The sequence below is a fragment of the Zonotrichia albicollis genome, chromosome 5 (genome assembly GCF_047830755.1).
Source record: "Zonotrichia albicollis isolate bZonAlb1 chromosome 5, bZonAlb1.hap1, whole genome shotgun sequence".
In the NCBI taxonomy this organism is placed as follows: Eukaryota; Metazoa; Chordata; class Aves; order Passeriformes; family Passerellidae; genus Zonotrichia; species Zonotrichia albicollis.
The window spans coordinates 45,770,653-45,795,959 of record NC_133823.1 but is presented as its reverse complement, the minus strand read 5'-3'; the positions used below and the strand labels follow the sequence as shown (position 1 = coordinate 45,795,959).

The window sequence follows — 25,307 nt, the reverse complement described above, 5'->3', positions numbered from 1 at the left end:
GAAGCCTGTACTGAAGATGTGTGGGAAAGCCTGCAGTAGCAGGAAAAGAGAAATTATGTTATATTGTATTATTTGAGGAATAGGAAAGGTAACAACACACATCCGCATGATGTCAGAGGATGGAAAGACTTGGTTTTTCATATTTTAGTATACTGCCAAGTGATTTTAGGATAAATGGAACAGTATAAATATGTTCCTCTGACATCCCCAACATTGATGTACAGTCTGAAAAGTACAAATTAATTACAAACATATATATGCTAAATCAACATCTGAGGTATAATTGCATTCTGAATCTATTTTACACTACAGTTGAACAATTTTGAGGATGTCAACCTTCAGGAGGTAAAACTGTGCTATTTTACAATCAGCAGAATATGTTGGGTTTGTAGATAAGAGAGACAAGAATAGCCCAGGCATTAGAAGATCAAAGAATTCAAGTTGTTGCTGTATCACAGCCCTTCCCTGTAACTATGCCCAGCTCCTCAGAGTCATCTAGCCCTATGAAATACAAACAGGAACAAAAGAGATGTTTCTTGTCCTGTGTTACAACAGGCAGAGGAGCCTGGGCTCCTGCACAGCTTTTGGAAACCGAGGTATTCCTTGGGCTGCTGTTTGTGTGTGAGGTGAGTTACAGCGCACACAAAGCCCAACAAAGCCACACAAGTATTTGTGCTATTTTAAAAGCTGAGAAAAGCAGTGACCTGGCCCCTTTGTTTTGAGAAAGCAAAGCTAGGATCTGTTGGGAATGTCCCAGACACTTTAGCTACCTTGTTTAGGACTGCAGATCTTGATGGCCTCACTTGTAAATTGGTATTCATGGAGACCTTCCCATGAGTCATGAGGATGGATACTGATGATATCATTCCACTGCCCTGAGGGGTCAAAGGTGGCAAGTCCTGCAGTTTATAGTCCCTTTAACTGCTAAAACTGCATGAGGAAAATTATAGAGTTATTTTAAGAGAAGGCCAGTACCTGCTTTCACTTGAGTGCTCGAGTGCTGTGCTGCAGAAATCAGACTTCATTCTATCAAACTTTTGTAATATGATGAATTTAATAAAGTTCTGAATTTTACCAAATATTTATGCAGGGCTGGGTCCTTGAAGGCAATGTAAACAGGACTGCAGTCTTAAAGCATTAAAGTACTTAAGAGACAGTGTGGATTCAAATTTACATGTGCACTCTGCTTTGCTGTGTGAGAGCCCATAAAGGGTTGGACTGCAAACAGTGAAGTGGAGGGGAGTGTGGTTTCTTATGAAGAATTCACACCTTGGCTGGGGACTGCTTGCAACAGCTTCAGGATGTGCAAACAGATCTTGCCAAAGAAAAGCATTTTACTTTGACAGAGGAAGTCTGTGTATTAAAAGAGGTTGTCTGACCAGCAGATCAATTTTTCCTGAAAAATGGCATTAAACCTTTAATTTGAACCAGACAATCAACAAACAGAATGGTCTGGTTCACAACACCATTAGCATTGTTATGTGTGGTTATGGTGGCAAATATTGTGGTTTTTGCTTGAACATAGACCTGTAATCTTCAGCCATCTCATTCAAATGTTGCATGTTTTCATATAAACAGTGACTTGATGAAAAGTATGTTTTTCATAGAATGCTGTACATTTTTGAAAACATGTATGTTATCATGGAGTATCATGTAGAAAAAAATTGAAACATTTTGGTCATAGCTTTTGACTTTTAAATTATCTTTCAGAAAGTATTCACCATTTTTAGTATATATTTTAGAAGTCTTTTAAACTGCAAAAACTTTTAAATATTGCGGAAATTAAATGCTTAAAGTTTGGTGCTTCTTTTTCTGCAGAACTTCTTCAACAAGAAACTTACAGCTATTTTCTTCCCTTCATTTTCTGAGTGTGAAATAAAACCAGAAAGTTCAAACCAGATTGTGATCAGTTTATTGTTAAATCACAATTCTTGCCACTCTGTTATTGATACAAATTCAAGCTATAAATTATGTAATGCCAATTATGAAGTAAGCAGCTTAGTTCAAAGTTTTTAGATATGCAACCATACATACAAAATATGCATGTATGTATATTTATGTATAAGCAGTTTTCTTCTGCTCAACATTTTTTTTGGCTCACGAGTGTTGCATTTACTCACTGAAGCATCTCTGGCACAGGGTTTATAATGTGCTCTAGATTCCTGCCTCAGCCTACTTAGTGAAGCAGATCCTTCTGCCAGTCTGATAGTATCTAATTACAGAGCCAAGGGGTGCATAATTCAGCAGAACTCTCTGAGATGTTGAAAGATGATATTGTGAGACAGAGAAGGGTATATCAGCCCTTGATTTAGGTCACACATGCAATTCAGTACTGCATAAATAACATGTTGAGTGTTATACCTGAACATAGTAAAAACCTTTAAAAATATCATATATGATAAAGCATTTCAGCTTGTATTGAGTGCAAAGTACTATATTTTTTTTTCATTGATTATTTTGTTTGTTTAAAGAATCAAGTGTAAATTTGTGAGCGATGCTTCTATTGAAATTAATGATATATGTATGTAGCTATTCTTTTCAACCCATGGGGTTAAAACACATTTATATTTTCTTTGTAGAGAGAGGATTAAAAAAAATTGAATGATTACTTTGATAGTGTTGTTCTCATGGCTTTCATTTGCAACCAAATAAAAATGAGGCTACCATCATGAGTACAGTATTCCTCTCACTGATGGACTTGTCTGTTTAGTTGTTTACAGACATGGTCATATACAAAGGTTTTCAAAAAGCAAATTTCACCACTGTTCTAGGAGCAATCACTTTATGCCCCAAGGGATACAGTGGTTCTTACTCAACAAGCAGAAAAGCCTTGGCTTGGACCACTAATAGCTATTAGTCATGCTGCAAAAATATCCATGCTAAGGGTTTTGGTCCAAAGATAGAAAGCCACTCAATGTCACAAAACAGACAAAAATGCTGTAAAATATATTAAATAAAATCTGTAGTGTTTAGAGAGTGAGTCATTGCAAATATGCTGAAGAATTAATTTGGTATTGTTATTCAATTGTTAGTTTAATAAATTCCCCTCCTAAAAAGAAGAGAAATATCTGCTCAGACTGGCAGGACTGGTCAGGGCCAAGGTAACTGTGAGACCAACAGAAAAACATGGACACATCTCCTGCTGCTTCAGTTGCAGCTGGACCCAAAGATCAGGGATCAGATATAGTGGGGAAGTCTGAACCCAAAAATATTAATGAGATTAAGGGTATTTATTTGGCTTTCAGAAGCACCATGGAAACCCTTGACTGTTGTACTGTTTTTTCAGAGCTACTGAGAAGTCTGTTATTATTGCTGAGGCAACTTCATAGGAAAAAGGTAAATTCTCAAAGACAAGTTTTAGGAGTATGATTCTGAAATATTTCATATTTCTGAAGCCCTAGTAATAGAAACCATTTTTTAAAGGAGCACTCCAAAATTTTCAAACAACTTGAAGATTGACACATTCTGTAATGTATTTGTTGTACAGTTACATTGACTACTGGAATTTCTTTTAAAAAAGGTTCAGGATTTCAGTGACCTTCTCTCTGTTTTATCATTTACTTTGTGTTGCAACTTTGTTATCATTTACTTTGTTTGTTTTATTGCCTTTTTTTTGGGCATATTTTTCATATTTTTATTTCTACATTTAGTGTCTACTACTCTTGATCTGTCAGTGTCCTGACATTTTAGGTTTTGGTTTATCATCTGATTTCAGTTCTGTATTTTCAGCCCTTTTCCAGTCCTCAAAATCCCTTCATTTTGTTCCTCATCTGCTTGCTCTATTAAGCCTTCTCCTTTTCATCAGCAATTTCTTCCTTTCTTTTGTGGTGCCACTTGATAATGAACTCACAAATTTAGCCTCATGGATGACATACCTCAAGATTTTCCCAGTTAGGATTATATTGAGTCAACCATGTCAGATGGGTGCCAGAGGGATGTCAGAGGGATAGATTTCCCCCAGTTATACATCAGGACAGGGCTTTGAACAAACTGCTCTAGTGGGAGGTGTGCCTGCTCCTGGCAGAGCTGTTGGAAGCAGGGGATCTTTAAAGTCCCTTACAACCCAAACCATTCAATGATGCTATGGTTCTATGATTTGCAAAGGCCCTGACTGACCTGGTAACGAAGTCTGGGAAAAGACTGAGTCAGGAACAAAGTAAGTGACATTGTGGTTTTTTCATGTTCAATCATGAAACAGGACTGAACTGCTGAAGCAATTACTTCATCTCTCTAGACAGAAGAAAAGGGCAGCTGTTTCTTAGGCTGGAAGTGGCAGCTCTGCTGTGAAGTGATGCAGGTCATGCTGCTGCTGTTTCTGGCTGCTTGATTCTCCCAAGGAAACTGCAAGCTCTTCAGGCTGAGGCAGTAAAGCAGAATGTGCCCTTAGAGTCTTGGGGAGATGGTAACATTGGGCTGCTAAACTAAGAGTTGTAAATGATGTAGAGGACTACTACTAAAGCAACTTTATTTCCTCCTGAAAACTTAAATTTCTTCCTTGGCAATCTTTCCATACAGGCACTTTCTCTGAAGCACAACCCTGGCCCATGTGCACAGGGTTTTCCTGGATATGACACAGTGTTTGCCACCTTAGGTCAAATGGTATCCATAAGTGTTGCTTATAATCAAAAGAGAAAAAAGCCTTGCAACAATATTAGCATAGTAAAGTAAAAAGCAGACCTTTATTTGGAAGCTACCAAGTGTCCCAGTGGTGATGGGCACACCTGGCTGGATTTCCACAATTTTTACAAGGTTGATTAATTAGGATATCTAATGGATATGCCCATTATTCAGTTGCCCCAGTAACCCAGCCCTGGGTCAACCCCTTGGAGTTAGTCCAAGGGCTTCTTTGCCCCACTTCTTGTTATAATGTCTCAGATTCTGCTTGGAAAGCAAAATGTTCTTCTTGTAGGCCATCTTCCTGACAATAAGACTAAACAGTATTTCAGGAATGTATTACAAGGTTAGCTTACTGTTCTAATATCTAGGGGGAAAAGGGTAGGAAAAGTACTGGAGCTACAGCCATGCATTAGCTATTTGAAAAGCTACAAATACATGAAAAATATATAGAAAGCTTAAGGATCATAAGCCTCTTGCTTCAATGAGAATTCCACCTACAAGAAGTGCAAATAAGAGGTTAATATAAGTTCCTCCAAATCTTTTGATATATTAATCTGTTCAACTTCCACAGCTTTATTAAAGTTTTGTCATGCCCATTAACCAGAGAATAGCCTTCTGTTTAATTTCACCTAGAGTTTTATGTGCATTTGTGAGTTACATGAGGTGATTTGAATTTCAAATTTGCAATGCAATATTGTAAAACTTCATTTTCAAAAGTGTCTTTCTTTTCATTTGTTTACGTTGCTTGTTATTTATGATTTTGCCACAGCTCCAACCTAGGAAGGAAAAGCACAGGGTTTACTGGTTTATTTCAAGAGTGTATTCTGGTAATTAAGTATGACAGTTTTCAGCCTCTATATTGATTAGAAAAACAAGAATTAATATAGATTATAACCCCCCTGTTGTTCATTACCAATGTGGTTCTCAGACAGGTGGCAAGAAGGATATCTTTCCATGGCAAAAGTCCTTGCTAGGACAAATTGTGTACATTTGTAGCACAGAAAACAAGGCTTCTATGAAAATTTCCCTGAACAATTGCTTGATCAATGTTCTTGATACTTCTTTGCAGGGCAAACAATGGCATTTCTTCACTGTCACATTAGGAAAAAAGAAAGGAATAAACATAAAAGTGACTCTTTGTACACCCCTTCCACTTGATATCTTTCCAGATCACTTTACAACTTTCCATTTTTCCATCTCTTCAGCTGCTTATTTGTATGCTGTAGGGACACCACAGTCCTGATGCTTCACCAGATAATGACTGTCTGTAGCCATGCTGCCAGCCTCTGGTGTCTGGGAACAAGCAACATTAGAGATTAGAGCTATGGAGGAGCAAGAGCTTCCCTCCTGTTGAATGGTTTCGCACTTCAAAATGTATTGTCACTCCAAAGAGGAAGAAAGGAGGAATATGTGAAAGTTGCTATTTAAGAACTTCTTTTGGTTGCTTATGAAAACAAGAAACTCCTCTTCCTTCAAGCAACCCATGTGTGGTTACTAAAATATTTTGCAGTATTTATGCAGAGTACTTGTCTTTTATGGAGACAACGAGCTAATTCTCTTGCTTGGAATGTGTGAACGATGCTGCAGGAGAGTCATACTGCAGTAGCAGTGCAACAGATTTTCAACCTAAAACAGGGCTGTAGAAAAGTAGCCCATTTGTATAAAACTTATTCTTAAAACTGAATTTCTGACATCCATTCTAAGAGAAAAAATATTGACCTATCAAAACATTGTTCCTTTCCTGAATGGGAGATGAAAGCCGTGGCCACATATGTGGGCAATAACACCTCCAGTGTTCTGTAAGAGATCTGTGAAATGCAAATATTTTTCCTGAGAACTCTTCACTATATGAAGAATCTTGTAAACACCTCTCTAAGCAGAATATACTTTTTCAAGGATTTTTTTTTGGTATTTAAGTAGCAAGTTAAATCATAACTGGTTATATGGCAAAATCTGCAATAACATCTGCCCAATGTAACAGCTATGTTTTTATAGTTAATTAATGAGATAGGTTAGAAATTATCTAGTCACACATCAAGGTTCATTTTCCATACAGTGCTACAGTGTAGTAGAGATATCCTTGCTTTTTGTTTTCTAACTTGTGTTTTGACTCCTGGAATACTGATGAAATAATTAAATATAATTTGCTGAATACAATGGATAATTTGGAAAGCTCGGAAATGCATTACCACTTTTTTAAAAAGCTGGAATATTAGTTATATATTTGAACATAGTATCTTTATTTAGAAGAAGGATTTTCAGGCTTCTTGAAAATCTATCAGACTCTCTTGGGGAAATTAATCCCTGTAGTATTTACACTATCTAATTGTTTTCATCCTAGAAAGGAAAGGAACAGCATAAACTTACATATTGAAAAGTAGGGTAAAAAGTAAAGTCTGAATTGTAGTGTGAAACTTTTTTCCAACTAGCTGCATTAGGTTTTTGATTGGACATTTAATACACAAAAAAGATAGGTTTTACTGTTGTTTGGATGTTAATTTGTTGAGAAACTACATTAAAAATTAGAGATTCATCTGTAGCTTCTGCAGTCATAATCTAGTTCAGCATGGAGACCTAAAGTACTCTAAGTTAATCTTTGGTCATGGACGTGCTAAGGATTAGCTTAGGCTCTTGTCTTGAAGCAGATTGCCAAAAACATCTAAGCTAGCAAGTTTAGTCTTAGTCTAGGTACTATCAAACTCTGTGCAAACACAAGTGACTGTATTAACAGAATCAGACATCTGCAGAACAGGGTCGATTTATTCCCATTTGGAGGTCCATCAGGATCTGAAATATATCCCTTTCTTGAAAATATATGTTGACTTACGATCCCTAAGACTTTCCAAAAAAGTTAAGTTGCACTTTACTTTTAGAACTTAAATTGCCTTATATTGCTGTTCTCAAGAACTTCCTTCTTCCTGTTCCATCTTCATGTTTGAATAAAAGTTGAAAGTTGGATTGTGTTTTTAAGATGCTGAGGTTTTTTTAAATAATATTTTAAATAAAACTACTCAATAATTGGAAGATATTAACCCTTTGCTTAATGTAATGGGAACTAATTTTTTTCCAGGTCTCAGCAGTCCCAGAGTTTGGCCGCATAGTAATTTATACTACCAGTCTTCGTGTGGTGAGAACCACTTTTGAAAGATGCGAACTGGTTAGAAAGATATTTCAAAATCACAGAGTGAAGTTTGAAGAAAAAAACATTGCTCTGAACAGTGATTATGGAAAAGAACTAGATGAAAGATGCAGAAGCGTCTGTGAGGTTCCCTCACTCCCTGTTGTGTTTATTGATGGCCATTATCTTGGGGTAAGTAAAGCATGAACCTGTATTTTATTCTACAGTTGGGAGGAGCAGATGAAAATCCTGATGAATGAGAAGGAGGATTTTTAGAAAATTGCCTATGATGCTGAAGTGATGGTAACAAGCTAAGACAGAAATCCTTTTGTAATAGCACTGCACAGATCCTCACTGATAAGTTTGATCTGAAGATGCAAAAGATAACCAGGGAGTAAAAGGCAATAACACATCTAAAATATCATCTGCTTCTTAAAAAAACATGCTATTTTGTAGTTGAAACCACGAAAATCTAGAGAAATTGATTTTTTTTTCCTTATGAGAACCTGTATGTATGATTTACTCAGGAAGATGGATATACACAGCATAAACTTGTCGTTCATTAATATCTGTGTTGAATAAGAGACTAACACTTTGGAGTGTCAGACTTTAAATATAGATTTAATTTTAGATTATGTAGTCTGTATCAGGATCTGTAATCAACTGAACATATTTTAGATACAAAATTGATTAATAATTTTTAAAAAGTCTAGCTGTAGAAGAGAGAGGAGTTCAACACTGTCCTACTGTAAGACACAAACTCCAAATGGAAAATCCCAATTTGTACACTAGTGTTCTAGGTCTAGAAGCTTGCTGACATTTGAAATCACCTTTTCATTGAACCTGTATATATGAAATGTATTTCTCATAAACAGAAAAAAAATCAAAATGAAAAGATTCTGGAAAGTGGCCCAAAGAAAACAGTTTTTAAACTCAGAGAAGGTATTTCTCTTGAGTGGTGAAAAGCTAGCAATTAGCACCAACTGTGAGGCTGTGATTTGTGAAGGCAAACTATATTTAAGCACAGTGAGGTTACTGTGTTTGCATCACTTAGAGCTGTCATTTTCACAAAACATTTAAGTAACAAAATGCAGTGTAACCAACAATCAGGGATAATAAATATTGGGGCTGTATGAACACTTTCTCCTCTTTTCCCGCATCCCTTCCAAGATTTCCATGTGTTCTGCATGGATTAGGCTTCCCTGAACATTACAACATGTGCATTTGCAGTCAAAGGCCTTGCCAGACCACTAGAGCAGCTGTAAAACCACCCGTGCACAGAATATTAGCAGACAGTGATATTTACTTCATTGTAGAATATCCTGTTATCAGAACTCTGATTTGGAGAGTTCTCCAGCCAGCCATGAGTGAAAGTGCTACATTCAAGAACAGTTTGAAATTCAACAGAATTCACATGAAGATTTATTCATGTAATTATTATGTTAAAGTATAGGTAGTGAGTTATGATTGCCTCCAATAATATCTTAGTCCACATATGACCAGTTTGTCAAAAGAATTCAGATAAGATACTGAAACTGATTAAATAAATTATTTGCTTAACTGGAGGAAATGCCTGGATATGGTCATTTTGGTGTGATGGATGGCCCATTAAGTCACGGCCAGTTGGGGGATTTTTTGTTTGTTTGTTTTGAAAGATTGTGAAAAACTTGTTTTCTAAAAGAGGAGTAACAGTGTAAAACCCAATAAAATCTCATTAAAACTCTCTAAGTACTATATGAGATTCTTTAGAGAGGTGTAGGAAAGAAGGCATCTGAGTTAGGAAAATAGCTTACTATGGAAAAGACAAATCTGCCTTCTTTAGGTAAAGAAAAATGAAATAATTTAGTGCTCTGATCTAGGAACATTTATTGCAGCAAGGAAACTACATTTACATTGTTTAGCACAAGAAAACTAAAAGCATTGGGCTGCTAAAAACCAGGAAAACCCCCAGATATGGGGTGTGTTTTCCTGCTTATTTTCCTTTTTTTTTTTTCCTTAACCTGATGTACATTGAAGTTAGCTGGAAAAAATCTTTAATGGGTTAATTACAGTTATTCCATGCAAGAGTGACATTATTGTGGGAAAGCAGCTTTGCAGACAGGGAGCAATGCATAGACAGCCCCTCTGCTCACAGGGAGCTCATGGCCGTGTGTGCCTCCCCCCTCCTCCTGCACAAGGTCTGTGCCCCCCATGCTCCCCACTGATCATCATCGTGGGAGGCACTGCTGCTTGCTGCACCGCACTCTGGGGGCTTTAGCTGAGGGGAGATGTGCTTTGGCACCAGGAGAAAGCCAATTTCAGTGAGAGCAGGGCTGACTTGGGCAGAGCTCTGTGGCTGAACACCTGTGGCCGCTGTGCTGGGGAAGGAGAGCCCCAGACGAGCCTGTCACTTGGAGGGACCTGGGTGTCCTCATTCTGTTTGGTAAATGTGGAAAGCCCCACTATTTTATGGCAGTCTTATATGTCTTCACAAGAGAATCTGAAATTCCGCCATTTAGAGAAAGAAGGAGGAATGTGTGTTGAGAAGGCCTGGCAATGAAGTATTCCCCCCCCAGCTCAGTCAATCCACCTTCAGCAGACAGGGCATCCTGACCCCAGGGGCTGTGTGTTGGCTGGAACCTGTGCCAGGCTTGTGTTTCATTCAAATGCAATCGAGAGCTAATTACACAATTTGGTCTCATTGGTAACATGGATATTTCTATAATGCTTTTTATAACAATTAACTTCTGATATGCAAACGAAACACAGAAATCCCAAAGCCTGTGTGTCAGTAAATAAATCATGCATTATTTTCCTTTTTTTTCTCGCTCTCTTCTTTCTTTGTTTATCATTTTGAATTTTTGTTTCCTGAGAAATCCCTCCCTAAAGGAGATTGCATGGAGCAGTACAAAGGAGAGTCTATACTGAACTATGCAGCGTTCAATGAGTCATAATGAAAAAAACCTCAACCCTGAAATAAAATATGAACAGTTTTGAAAGGTGAAAGATTATTCCTAATGAGATAAAAGTAACAAAAGCACCAAAACCCAGCACATGTACATCTGATAGAGAATATTGTACCCAAGCTATTCAGAAGCACGGACAAAGTTGCTTGAGCATTGCAGGTTGTGGGGATAAATATTCACAGTTCTGTGGAATTTATCATTGCCTGCACAGGGACAATGAAACAAATCCATGACTTGGGCAGAAGCAATAAAAAAAAAAATCATATTTAGTCCTTGTCAAGGAAAGTACTGCATGCTGCAGTACAGCAGGGCTTTTATCTTCTCTTTTTTTCAAGATTGAACCATTGTATTTCTTGACACACACTGTCTAAATATCAGTCTGTCAGGAAATTGCTGTTTCTTTCTGCTGCATGCTCTTTACTGGCTGATCTAATCCCTTCTTTTCACCTGAAGTTGTCTCCATCTGAAATGGAATTATGCCATCTGCTGGGATACCAATGCAGAATAAAAATTTGCTTCCAAAAACGAGAAAGCCACACAGAAAAAAAATAATGGAGCATTCATTTATTCTTCTAACCTCATATACTCTTGGTAAAGGGATGCAAATAAAACAGGCAAATAAGTAATTCTTTGATAATGTCTTTACTCAATGCATAATATTTTAAAAATACGTGCATTTTTTTCACTTGAAATATATAATTGAATTCCAGCCATAGTGAACCTTGATTTTTTAAAGATATGTGAATTTAGGACTGTTTTTCTGAAGAAAATATCTCCTGTTTAGTTTTCACAGCTAGAATGAATCCAAAACAGCATTAGGTTTATAATGAAATTATTTTATTTGACACATTGGTTATAATCCTTTCCAAAGAACAATGAGACTGTTTTTGTAACTGACTTTCAGAAAATATGTATGTAAAATGTTTTTTTGTGAAACAGGAATTTAGAGTTTCCTTTTAGCTGATTTCCAGTGGCCATATATATTTAGTTGTACTTTGTGTTTTGTTAAATACATTCTTGTGGTATTCACTTGAAGGGAGGATATGAATGGCTCTGTGCCAGTAAAACTCTTATTTAATTATTGCATTCAGTCACCTGGCCTTTTCCCACACGTTCCCTCCATTTTGCAGTTTGACATGTCAGGAAACGCAGGGTTCCATTGCTTTTTACACATCAACCTTTCCCATTCTTTGCACAGCAAATCTGGACTTTCTGGCCCTGGTACTGTATTGCAGTGTCAATTTTCTCAGTTTATGGGCAGATTTCCAGGCAGTTTTTTGTAGCCCTGTGTCCCTGCTGCCAGGGGCCCTGGCTGTGAGAGGTGTGGGCAGAAGGGAGCGTGAGCTGTGGCAAAGATGGGACACTCAGAGCCCAGCTCCTCCTTCACTGGAACATCCCAGTGAACAGCGTGGGCCACCGATGGTGAAGTGTGTGAGTGCATTTCTGCTGCCCTAACAAGAGGCTTATGTGCTTAGCAAAAATAGGAAACTGGGCATGCAATTTATCTGCACTGCAAATGTGTCCACAAGAGGGATGGTGAGCAGCCTCGCTAATTTTTCTCAGTATGTAAGGAACGATGTGGAAGAGAGGCTGCTTCCCAAAAGCTGCAGGTATTCTAGTAAAGCCAAATGCAGAGCCATAAATCTGTGTTTGTTCCTTGATGAGGAATTACATCGTGGAGATGGTAATGGTTTATATCCAAGATAGGTGGCAACAGACAGGTTTATTGCCCGGACAGAGTTGGGGCAGTAGGAAACTCAGTGGACCTTGTCCTAGTTCTACAGTTAATGGCAATTTAGTATTTGAAATATGATGTTAATATCTGGATGTCCTCAAGGAAAAACTGGGAAAATAATTTTAATAATTAAAAAGATCTGAAAAATATGCTGAGCGATTTGGCCAAGATTGTGGCATTTCCTTGCCAATGGAACATCTGGCTACAACCTCTGGACTCCTCCACCAAAATTCAGCAGAGATTCACCAAAATTAGTAGATAAATGATTCACAGGCTTCTACTTTGAAATTTTAAAAAATGGGTAAAAAACCCTGAAAACTCACTTTTCACTGAAGATTTTGCCCATTGTCCTTCATACTCCTTATGTTACTCTCTGGTGGGACAGACTATTTAAGACTTCACTTACCTTTCTGAGTAATTGTGGACAGAACACAACCTAGGAAGAAAAAGAAAAGCATCACTTTCAGGTCAGAAAGCACCTATTGGTCTTAACAGCTGTTTTAATTACTCTATTAATTATGGATCTATATTAATTATGGATTCTGTGTGTTCAGACTCAAAGATCTAGAGGAAAGGTTAATCTCTGCAGACTTTTACTTATATTTCTCTCAGGGCAGCCATTAATCAGAGAAGACAGAGTGGCACTTAAAAACATTGATAGCCATTCTGATGTTTGAGTTTTAATTTAAAAATCATAGCTTTCTACTTTGTAAAGAACACAGATGACTGACTGAATGTCATCAGAAATATAAATCCTTTAAAATATAAATCTGTAATGGGAAACCTGTCAAACTTTTAATTACTGTGTTGTAAAAGCCAATTAGCATTCTACAACATCACAGAAACATAGGGCAGAAGTCACAGAAATGCTTTTCCCTGTGGATATAGAGAAGAGTCTTTCCTAAAGGGGGCAAATTGAGGCTTGTCCAGCTTAAGGAATTTGGGGTGCTGCAATCCCATCCTCAATAAAGTTGCAAATCCTTAATAACTCTACTTCAGAAGAGCAGCACAAGATTTATCTTAAGCTGCTGCAGTGTATTCAAACCCCAAGCTAACACCCCTTGGGCTGCCTTGGCCACGTTGTGCCAATTGCTCCCATTGCCTGCTCCTCTGTGTGAAAGCAAAGATGAGAGGACAAGCATGAAAGGGGCCTGCAGACTGCTAAACCTGCTCTGCTGGGGACACAGACAGCCCCATGCAGGTGTTGGAGCTCGCGCACTCACTGCCCATGATCTGTAGTGGATTTCAGTAGAAGAGTCAGCACAATAAGTCTGGCTCATCAGTCCCCTGTCATCTTCTGTGACTAATTAACTACAACCAATTACCTTGCCTGATACTTTTTAAAAAATATCTCTCTTTGAAAGTATACTCTTATTGCACTTTAAAAGTAGTGTCCACTGAAAATGTGGCTTTCCACATCCTCTAAAATATTAACATTTTACTTTTTAACTAAAATCATCAAACACCGAGTCAAAAGTGCTGCTGTTTTTTCACAAACCTAAGCAAAAAGAATTTCTGTAGGGAAAATAACCTTAGTAGTGTGTCATAAAAAGAGCTTTGAAAGGTTTGGTTGCCTTTAGTTGGCTTTTGGGCTATGCACTTGTAGGCTCAGTGGTCCCCAGCAAGGTTCTGTGAATGCCTGGACACTTGGAGGTGCATTAGAGTCACACATGTATTCCCTGTGCTCACCAGCAGCTTTTCCTGTACCTCCCAGAAGCTGGAGAGGTGCTGGTGAGGAGCTGGGGCTGACCATGGGCAGCTCTAACTAATGGCACATCTGAGATGTGTGCCAGCATCCCACTGCACCTCAGCCCTGTGCCAGGGTCCCAACACACCTTCTACTTAAGGCTGGAAGCAAACTCAAAGACAAAATGTAACAAATTGGCCATGCAGGGACCAGCGCACTGGGGCAGCACAATGCCATGAACTCACCATGTGTGAAGATGTGGCCAATTGCCCTGGCAGCAAGTAGGCCTGAAACTGTTCCTCAGTTTCCTCAACTTTTGTTGGTTTCTGGTTAAAAGTGTCTGCAAGTATTTCACAAGATTTAATATTCAATGAAATTCGTTCCCTAAGTGAAGTATAGACGTCCAAATGTGGCGATCTAATTAGAAGAGAAGGGAACAAGATTTCCATATTCTCCCTAACACTTGAATTTTGTCTGCAGATCTCTTGGCATTTACTTTCAAGAGGAAAAAATCCCCAACACTACAATAGAGCTTTGGCTCAGGACACAGAAACCCTAAAAGGCCTAATGCAGTCAGACTAAATTATTATTACATACTGTTGTGTCTGACTTTAATGTTGTTAGAGTATTTTCATTAGTATTTTTCTAATTTTGTTATACATTAGGCACATTATGTCTTCATTCACTGCTCAGCTGCCAGAATATTTGAAATATAATCTCTTCTTCTCATTTTGCTGCATTCTCTGATGTGTTGTATATTTACAAAATTGTAAATTTTTGACATAATAACTAGAAATATTTTTTATTCTGTCAGGAAACATAGCCTGTAAAATAAGGAGAAGATAGTCAGAATTTGCAAGCTGTGTCACCTTTTACAGAAAAGGCAATGTGATACGTCACATTGCTAATGAACTTTAGGCATTATTACTATCAGACCTGTGATTAGATTCTCCTCTCCTTCTAGTTTTACTAAGGTTGACCTAATTACAATATAATTAATGTGAGTCAAATTTGTCCTCAGCCTGTTTAAAGTTGCAAGTCCAAATCTTCTAATCATCTCTGTTTTTTGCATGGTAAAATGCCTGACATTTTTCATCTTCTTTTCCTAATAGGGTGCTGAGAAAATTTTGCTAATGAATGAATCTGGGGAACTGCAGGATCTCTTAACCAAAATTGAGGTAATTGTATTTCTGCAAAAAAAAATACACAATATATATTTACTATTTGTAATCAAGTAGATTTTCTTTTTTACTATTTCCTTTTCTTCTACAATAAACTGTTGAACCCAAAGTTTTTGTTTTACTCTTTTTTACACCCTGTTTTGGGGTGGAGGCCCTAAAATTTTATTCTTAAGCTAAATGTGTGTCCTAATCTTGGGTCAAAAAGTACATATATAGGACAAAAAATGTCAGACTACAGGAAAGTGATAACTTCTCATTGAATACAACCACTGTGGTTTTTTTGGGTGTGTTTGGTTGGTTTGGGCTTTTTCCCTCTCATTTTTTTTTTCCTCAGAAATAGGTTTACTACAATTGCAATGGGCAGCCTGTTTTCTTCATTGCTGGAGATGCCAAAAGTGGTTCCACAGAGTTCCTCCATCTGTTCAAAGAGGAAATGGCCATTGCTCAGAAACTGAGCTAAAGCAATTTTGCTTTGTTTTTTAACTTTTGTTAGTTCTCTTAACTACATCTAAAGGTATATTTACAAGCCCAACAAGCAATATTGAATGTAAAGATTAAAACTATTATTCTCTTAAAATGTTGATATTATTTGCAATAATGTTCCATAAAGTAAGCATTCACCAAAAATTGCATAAGATGGGAGCACACCTAAGATAAAAAGAATGTTAATTTTACATTAAATATTTCCAATTTTTGTCCCTGGAAGAGCTGATAGTAATAGGAGCTGTTTGTCTTGTGAAGAAGAACAGCAAGTTTATGAGCTACAGAACAAAAAGAAAAAAATTCCTTGTTTGCATGTTCATCTGAGTTTTTAATAGGTGAATGCTGTTATCCATGGATTTGCAGAAATATTTTAATTTTTCTTGATGGTGCTCCAGGTACTACATTTTCTGTGAGTATTTTACTGTACTCTGGTAATAATTTGTCACTAATTTGTAGTGGTACATAATTCCTCAGACTGACAGTAGCAGGAATTGTATGGATTTTTGTTCTCTATTGGTGAACAAACCTGCAAAGTCCTTACTCAGCAGTGCAATGCTAAAAGATGTGGTGGTAAGTACCCAAAGTGGCATACGTTTCCTTTCTCTGGTTTGAACTTTAGGGAAATTGTTAAATAAACTAGCCAAATTTTCAGCAAGTGAGACTTAACAGTGTCTATGAAATCTTTCTTCTATGCACCACTGTCTTTAATCCAATAAAAAAATAGAGTAAATGTATTGTTTTACTTGGGAATTGGGACAATTGAGAGGGCTCAAGCTTCCTTAAAGCAATTTTCTCTGGGTATAACTGTTGGACATTGATGATCTTTCTTCTTTACTCTTAAAGCTTCAGCATTCAACACCCATAAATTTGAGTACCCCACTTATTTCCTTGAGTACCACAGTCAGAAGCTATGAATGGCTTTTTGATATCATCACCTTTAACTGTAATAGGTATAATATGTTCAGCATGAGCATGCAAATGCTGAAAGTCATAATATATATCTTAATGTACAGCACAGAACACATAACATCAGCATAAACTGCCTGGAGTTTGGATTCAATCATCTCAATACTTCCTAGATTTAATCTAGACCTAAACAACATCCAAGTAATGCATGCAAGCTGGCCTTTAGCTTGCTGATTTGGCAAGTGTAAATGCAGGCTAGAGAGGTATTAAGTACCAATTGCATGTGGATCTGGCCAAAGGAAAAGGCAGATTTACTGCTCTTCTATGGTGGTTTGCCATGGAATGGGGGGGTAGGCCTTGCCCAAAATGGAACCAGGATGTGAATTTTCAGCTGGCCTGGAGTCCTCATTGTCCTAGACCTATGGTGGTTTGTTGCAGAAGGATCCATTTGTCTGGGATGAGCCATTTGTCAGGTGCAGGGAAAACTCAGGGCTCAATTTAAGTCATCAGCAAGTTCCGTCTATTGAAGAAAGCATCAGACACTTATACAGCAAGTAATAAGCTCATGAATATTCTGTAATTTACACCGTCCATTGGCTACACCACAACACTAGGTCTTCTCTGTTCTTCAGGGTTTACATTTTTCTTTTCTCATGTCTCTTTCACTATTTGTTATCATACTCGAGCTAGGCCTAAGGACACGCTATCTTGAAGGTGCAGGACTCCGAATTAGCCACGGCCTTGTGCTTTTCTAATCTCTAGTCAGCTAAAATCCCAACAGTGGTTGATGAGGTAACATGTTTGTCTTTCTTTCGTTCTTTGAGCAGAGAGTGCAGCTTCCTCAGGAGTGCTTCTCTTGTGGGGGCTTTGGTTTCCTGCCGTGCTCAGCGTGCCATGGGAGCAAGATGTCCGTGCTCCGGAACTGCTTTACGGACTCCTTCAAGGCCCTCAAGTGCACTGCCTGCAACGAGAACGGGCTCCAGCGCTGCAGGAGCTGTGCAGGCTGAGAATGGCACCTCCACATGTAAAAACTAATTTTATGGTACTGCATCAGTTTGTAATATGTGGGGTTTTTTTAATTAATCCATTTATCCAAAACAGTCAATAAAAATCCATTTGTTGTATATTTCTGGTTTGAGCATTTGAGCTTTTTAATCTTTGATCGCCAACCATATCATGAACTCTAAAATACATCTTTCTAGTTTCCTTATAGAGAGATTTATAGTCTGGAAAACTGATCACATGTACAAATTCTTTCTTCTTCTATATGGGATCATCAGCAGTCATATGTATTTTTGAGTAATGCCCTCAAAATTACAGCAAAATGAAGCTTAAACTTCAGATCATTGAGCAGTGCTGCTTTCAAATTCAGTGAGAATAAAGATTTTGTAATGTAGACTTGCCCAAGACTGTTCCACACAGCACTTTCCTGAAAAGTCACTAGGGCTGAATTAGATCCTGAATTCTATGTGGCAACAGAAGAATAGAAACATTTCTTGAAAGCCCCATGAATCAACTTTCTCTTTTAATACTGCTTTCTCTTTGTTACAAAAGTATTGTTGTTAAACAAAGTTACGAAAACATTTAATATGGTAGATGTTCATAACCGTGGTAGTATCTCAGAGCTTTATGATTCTGTATGTCACAGAAGATCTTATAATGATTCAGTCAGAACACCTGAGAGCTTTATAAATTGCATATAAATAATTGAGGATGAGATTTCCGTTTTTCAGCTTAGCAATTGTTGAGGTTTGATGAGTAGCCTGGCATGATTGTTTCAGGGCATCTGTTCCCCAGGAAGGCCCAGCTCTATGGCCAGACAACTCCAGAACTGTAAATACCTTTGCCAATTTTAGTGGGTTTCCCCAACACAAGCACAAGAGGATTAGTCAGCGACTAGTCTCAATGGACTGTGGGCTCTCCACATTGAAAACATTCCAGTTTGGAAGTTCATTACCATTCATGCACTTCCACAGAATACTTTTTAACAGGGTAACTTCAGCAGCCATCACCAACTGCTCCTTCTGACATTGCACATCTGTCTCATGCTCCTGCTGCCAGTCTGTACTGGCACAAGGAGTAGAAAGGTATTAGAAAGCACCTTGCTGAGATTGGTGTTGGCTAGAAAAGGCTTCCCTGGTAGTCATTTCACCCTGCCCAAGGTGCATTACCAAGTATTGAGCCATGTAATTTATGTGTATTTCCTCATTCTTTGTAAAGTTGTGCTGACTGGAGCTTAGGAAGGTGCAGTTGTCTTTTCTAGATTTCTGGTTGGGTACCCCATTTCTCTTCCCTCTTTCCAGTATAACCTTCCTTAATTTCTCTGTGATGAAAAAGTCAGGTATTTCAGTGTTTTGGGCACAGCACAGCTGTGGTATAAACCAGGATAGCCACACCTGCACAGAACGTGGCTTGCAAAAATAAAACCCTCTGAAGACCTTTGTTTTTCGGATGCCTTATTTTCCTCACTGAATTATCAGACAAACATCTTTCCTCCACCTCTCTTCCACTTGCTGTGTCTAGAGGTGGTAGCTGGTGCTGAAGAGCTGGAAAAGTTGAGCTTACCTATCTCTTTCAACATTTGAATCTAAGGGACTTATACATATTCTATTGCATGTTGAATGTGCAGGCTTGAAAGCGCTTGTACAATCCTACTGCTCCTACAGATTCTACCTTAAGGCTCAGAGGGAGCATCTGGATCTTCAGCATAACATGAGGGAGATTAAATTTTATACAAAGGCCATCCATAATTCTTAGCAGCACCCCATATAAAATTCTGAATTGCAGATGTGCTTACTTTTTTACAGCATGGGTAGGAAAAGAAGGAAGAAAATACATTACCCTTCTTTTATTTAATAGTCATACACCTTCTATTTCTGGCTAATATTGCAGTCCAGACAGGTATGATACAGAATGAAAGGCAGCAAAAAGCAGAATACTGATGATTAGAAAGTCATAATTTCTGATGCATGAAACCAAACTTTTTTAGTTTTTCACTTGCTATGAATCTAGAGAGTGAGAACACTCTCAGTAGTGAATACCAAACTCAAGATGGCATACTCAAATCCATCCTTGAGGGAAATTACTAGTGAAGAAAATGCCAGTGCATTTGTGATACTGTAATCCCACAGTTTTCACCCCTGAGAGGATATATTGCCTGATGAGATGGTTCATATCACCATTCACCCACCATATGACCAAATTGCTATGACTTGACAAAGTATACTAAATGTTTTCAGTTTTATTGAAACTGAAATTTCCTCATTGACCTGGAAGAAGGGTCTGAAGCTGGTTTTCTTGCCATTCAGGCAATCAGAAATTATTTCCCCTGAGAATGAAACACACTAAATCCCACTTCTTTCCTGATTCATCTCCAGAGGCTGTGACAGAAATCTAGAGAGACTGTCCTAGCCGAGGGTCTAACCCTTCAGAGGCACATAATGCCAGTGAGCAAAGATTAGGCAAAACCTCCTTAGTTTTCTTTTTAGAAGAAAAAATTATGAAAGTAAAAGGTCAAATTTTGCAGAACCTTTTTTCCCCCCCAAGGATTTTTATGGGAGATGCAGGACACCTAATGCTAACATAGTATTCTTCAGGCACTGAGTATTTGTCAGTGTACTAGAAAAGGATTTTTTCTCTCCTCTCTCATCAACTGAATTGCTAGTTTTTTCTCTGCAGCTATATTTTCCTTGTAAGAGCCTGTTTGAAAAACAAAACTTTTTTTTTTTTTTAAGGAGATATTTTTACTCTATTGTTTACAATCTCTGCTAGGGTTTTGGGTCTGGCTTCTCAGCTCTCCCCAGCCATCCTAGAAACACTAAGTGTGGAAGAATGACAGCATTACAAAGGCAAGCCCAGGAGCCAGTTGAGAGATATGATGGTTTCTAACAAGATAGATGCATCAGGCAGCTAGCAATATAGCTTTTAAGTCAGTCTGAAATAAAAAAACGAGGTATGCAGGTCTGTTCTGATTTACACCAGTAGTACATCTTTACTTCCAAGGAGTTAGCAACCATCTCCTCCGCTCTAACAAATAAGACTTATCCAACTGCATCTTTGTATAGGAAATTTTCTATTTCTAAATGCGTCAAGCTCTGCTTCTCTTGTTTCTGGCCCTCATGACAAGGCTGAAGTAAGGATCCAAGTAAATGTTCTCTGCCTGACAGCTCAGCATATTGGCCTATATGAGAGCTGTTACAAGAGAGCAAGATAATCCTTGGGCTGTTTCTTGCAAAAGTCTTTATGAGCTTAAGAAAGAGAGTGGTTTGGAGTCTTCAGCTTGCAGCACTCTTTCCAGTGGACAACATAACTGAGCATAAGACTGTTTTTAACTCCCTAGAGAAATCTGCTGTCCCAGGAGCAGTGTAGGCACACAGTGTGTGGTAATTGGGATGGGGCTGTGGCTGAGCCTCATCCCCAGCGGGTGCAGCTGTGAGCAGCAGGGGAGCAGCACTCACAGCAATGAGCCAGGGAGTGCTGAGGTTACTGACCAATAACCAAAGGGAACAGAGGGCACACAGTGCAATGTGTGAACATGAGGGGGATGAAAGATTGGGCTGAAGAAGGACAGATGCCTGAAGCCTTCTGCTGTGGTGTGGTGTTGCTCTGACAGGGTTGGAGCTTTCTGACATTGTATGGTGAGACTCTGTGTGTTGTGGCTGTCTCAGCTGTGACGTATGCTGTGACAGAGCAGAGCGTAAATTATTTTCCTACTCTAAATAGTGAGGACTACATAAAGCAGGGTGTTCATCCTCCTCCTGTTTGCTCTTTCTTTGTAATGGGGTATTTCAGGGCCATTTTCTTCTCACTTGCACTAAATGAGTAGGGACTGTAAATTTTATTTAATATTGTACTATAAAATAAACAGTCTTTGGTTTTTTTTTTCTGTTGGGGAGTATTTTGCACTTTTAACATACCAATGGACATTAATTTTGTGGGGGAAAAATCTGGGCATTTTCAATATGAAATAATGCATCTGGGAGTTGCTTTCCATTAAAACTTTGTTTCCATGGTGTATTCTTTCTAAAACTCCATAAAACAGACAGATTGTCTTATGTGTGAACAGCCTACTGTAATAAAATATTTTATATAAATTTGTAACGGTGGGAGTTTCTGCAGGCAGAGCTGCAAAAACAAGCTTAGCCTTTTATTTAAAGCTAAAAACTACATCAGGCATAGATCTTAATGATCTCCACATTTAATTCTGAAGTTTTCTGGCCTCAGACATGGTCCTGTCAAGTCAATGAGAACCAAGTCCTACTGATTTAAATTCCTGATCAGCTCGGTCTAGCCTATCTTCCCTTTACAAGGGAAGTGCTGTGAAATATAGACTCATGTAATTATTGCTGCACTGTATTAATTTATTCTATATAGTATAAATTCCTCTTTAAAAGTAAGAATATGGAGTCTTGAAACCCTCCAAGGTGTTCACTCACTCTGTGGTTTATTTCTCCTATACCTGTGAACATATAATAATGAATAAAAAAGATCTGATAGGTCTTGAAATAAGACAAAATAATTCACCTGTCAGTAAACATGCTTTGTAAGAAAGCTTTCTGCTTTTGACTTTAGTGTCCTGTGAAAAAAGTAACAAGAATTCCTTAAGAATTTTGGAGTTATATTAAGGAAAATAAGGAATGACTCTTACTGACATGAGTTCCACAATTTTCATGACTGAATACCTAATGGAAGACACTTCAGGTATTGTTCCTAGCTATTGCCATTGTACAATTGCATTAAAATGAATTTTATTCTCTTAGCTTGAGATATATTATTTGACCACCAAAGTATTCAACGGGAAATATTTATGCCGTAAATAATTTAGTAAGGAGAATTAAGATTGCTTAGCTTTCTTCAAATAATTTAGAGATGATAGTAAAGGACATTGTAGTCCAACAATAACTTGAAAAGTAAAAATTATTAGAACTAAATCTTTGTTTAATCCAATTTCTTTCTTCTAGCATTAATTTGCTTAGGGATAGTGAATCAGGAAATAATTGCTTTAGAAGGAAATGACTGTGAAAAAGCACTTGCAGTTTAAGCTCCTTCTAGTTTATCAGCTCTACTTTGAAAAATTGGTTTTAAATTAGTTAAAAGGTTTATGAAAATGAATAAGTTTTCCATTCAAGAAAAAACCACACTGCAATAAGACACATACTGCTCTTTTCTCTCTGAGGTCTCATATTTATGCTACTGATGGAAAAAAAAAAGTTGCAAACAAAGGCTTATTTAAAAGACTCCTCTCTGTCCCAATAAACAAAAGTTGATTTCAACAAAAATAATTTTTGTTTTTGTGACTTGAAGGAAATATGCTGCAGGGTAATGCCCTTTGGCAGTTGGCATTTATATTTTGAGCTGGAGAAAAAGCCTGTAGTGACAACACAAAACAAGCAACAGTTATATGACCAGTGAGAAGAGTTGACTACAAGTTGCTGTTTTCATGATTGTGATCCATTCCAAGTAGGCAAATACTGGTCAATAAAAATTCATCAAGCATCACCATATAAATGTGAGCACTCATCAGCTTACCACTTAAAAGTGGCTATTTTACTTTATAAATATTTAATCTAGTGGATGCTTTTTTGTCTGTCAGATATGGACGGAATTCTCTCTGATTTCAAGTCAGGTAAATTATAAATGAGTGAGGATGACAAATACACAAAACATCATCGAAATGTGAGTCCTCTCTGAGCTTACTCCCAGTAGCAATATTATACTATTATTTTGGAACTCTGCCCCTGATTTGAGCCAATATCTGAGACTTTGAAGAACATTCAGACACTGTCTTGCCCTCCAGCTTCATTTGCAAAATAGCTTTCCTCATCATGTTGCGTATGGGACTAGGCCACAGTAGGACAGGAATGCTGTAATCCAGCAGAAATCCTCCAGACCTGTGGGATGAGATATTTAATCCTTGTGCACCAATAGAGCTGCAGAGGCAATGAATGCTTTATACTGCCTCAGGGATCCAGCCAGACAGAGTGAACTTCAGATCAATATTTCAGCCTGCAAAATTAAAAGACTCAGTAAAAACTTATTTTTTAAAGTATAAGCACAAAGATAATAAACAGTAATCATCGTTACTCTTGTATTTGCGGTATTGCAATCATTGCTTTTAACATGATAAGAAAATCATGCTGCCTCTCATTACAGCTTGATGGTGATAGCTGATGCTGGTAAGTTTTCCTTTTCAACATAATCACTGAGTAAAATTTACTAGAACATTTTCAGGCATCAGGACCATACTTTCAAACAAAAGTAAAATAGTATTATTGTTATCATTCTCTCCATCACTTGGGCTCTCACTCAGAAAACTCCCAAATAACCAAAGCAAGATTAGCAGACAAACCTATCAGCAAGTTTAGTCTGTAGCACTCTTCCTCAGTGCTTTAGAGAGATGCATTAATGTGTTTTCTGTGGCACGCAGAGTTTCCCAGTGGGGCTCCTTGCTGCTTGATGTACTCTTGTGATATCCCCAACAGTGCTCACAGTGCTCTGAGACAGGTGGTGCTGTGCTGCCTTTTCCCTCATCCCATGTTCTTTTACCAGTTTGGAACATAATGATCCTAAATTTTCCAGTCTTTTCTCGTGTTCTTACTAAATGTGCACATCCTGTATCGAAGAAAAGTTAACAATTAAACAATCTCCTTTCTTAATTGCCACCAAATCTCATCTTGTAAGACATACTTCATGAGCAATATGGTTTGAAAACCCTGGAATATTTTTCCACATTTTTTCTCCACTCCTATATCAGGTCTGTGATGGCAATAAGTCTTTCCTATTGCAGCTTATACTTCTTGCAGTGCAGACCTAATGTTCAATAATGCCAAATTTCTCATGCCACACTTTATGCTTACCTTCAGACAACTAGGTATATCTGCTTACAGTATGATTTATAGCCTCAGGGCCTACTCACAAATCCTCTTGTCCTCTCTTGGACATTTTCTATCTTCTGTCTTTGCTGTACTGTGAATTATGGCCCACAACACCTTGCTATGCCATAATTTGGTTTTAGAATTTGATCCCAGGACGCTCACTGCATCCCCTCTCCCTCAAACTGTTTATCTGTCCTGCTTAATAGAGGTCATTTTTCCCACCCTTCTCTCCTAAATCCTTGGCTGGTGTCACCTTTGTCCTTCAGATCTCCCGAGTGCCACCTCAGGGGGGCTGTTAACTTACTGCAACCAGCTGTCTTCATCCAATACACCTACAGAGTACCAGCATAAAGCCAAAGCACACAGCATCAGCTTAACCTGAGATTTGTATTTTTCAAGTTATACTAGATCTCTGAAGCATTTTTTTCCTAACATGCCATTTCATATTGACAATGAAAGTAATAATTCTAAACTGATAACAGACTGCTTGGCTGTGAATCTGAAAGTATTCAATAAGCAGAGAAGACCAGCACAAAAATTCTGAATAATAAATCAGATTTAACATACCTGTTTTAACATCCTAGCTTGCCTCAGAGGCACAGAATCTAAATCTCCAGATAAAAACAATTTTTATTGATGCCCAGGTTTATGTAGATGCTATCAGGCAGAAACTGGAATACACTAAGTATTCTACACTTAAAAAATTTTTCTTTGAAGTATTTATCTTTCTTAAGTATTAAGTTTTTCCAAAAGCTTTATAA

General features: G+C 37.9%; 1 protein-coding gene across 1 annotated transcript in view; it reads left to right on the top strand.

Annotated features, from left to right (window-relative positions):
- GRXCR1 (glutaredoxin and cysteine rich domain containing 1) overlaps nt 1-17,798 on the top strand; it is a 41,643-nt gene extending 23,845 nt beyond the window's left edge. The window contains exons 2-4 of the mRNA XM_026795564.2: nt 7,688-7,927; nt 15,215-15,280; nt 17,500-17,798. Of these exons, the coding sequence (XP_026651365.2) occupies nt 7,688-7,927; nt 15,215-15,280; nt 17,500-17,679 (486 nt within the window). The 3' untranslated portion in view covers nt 17,680-17,798. The remainder of the gene's footprint in view (nt 1-7,687; nt 7,928-15,214; nt 15,281-17,499) is intronic.
- Nucleotides 17,799-25,307: the final 7,509 nt, after the last annotated feature.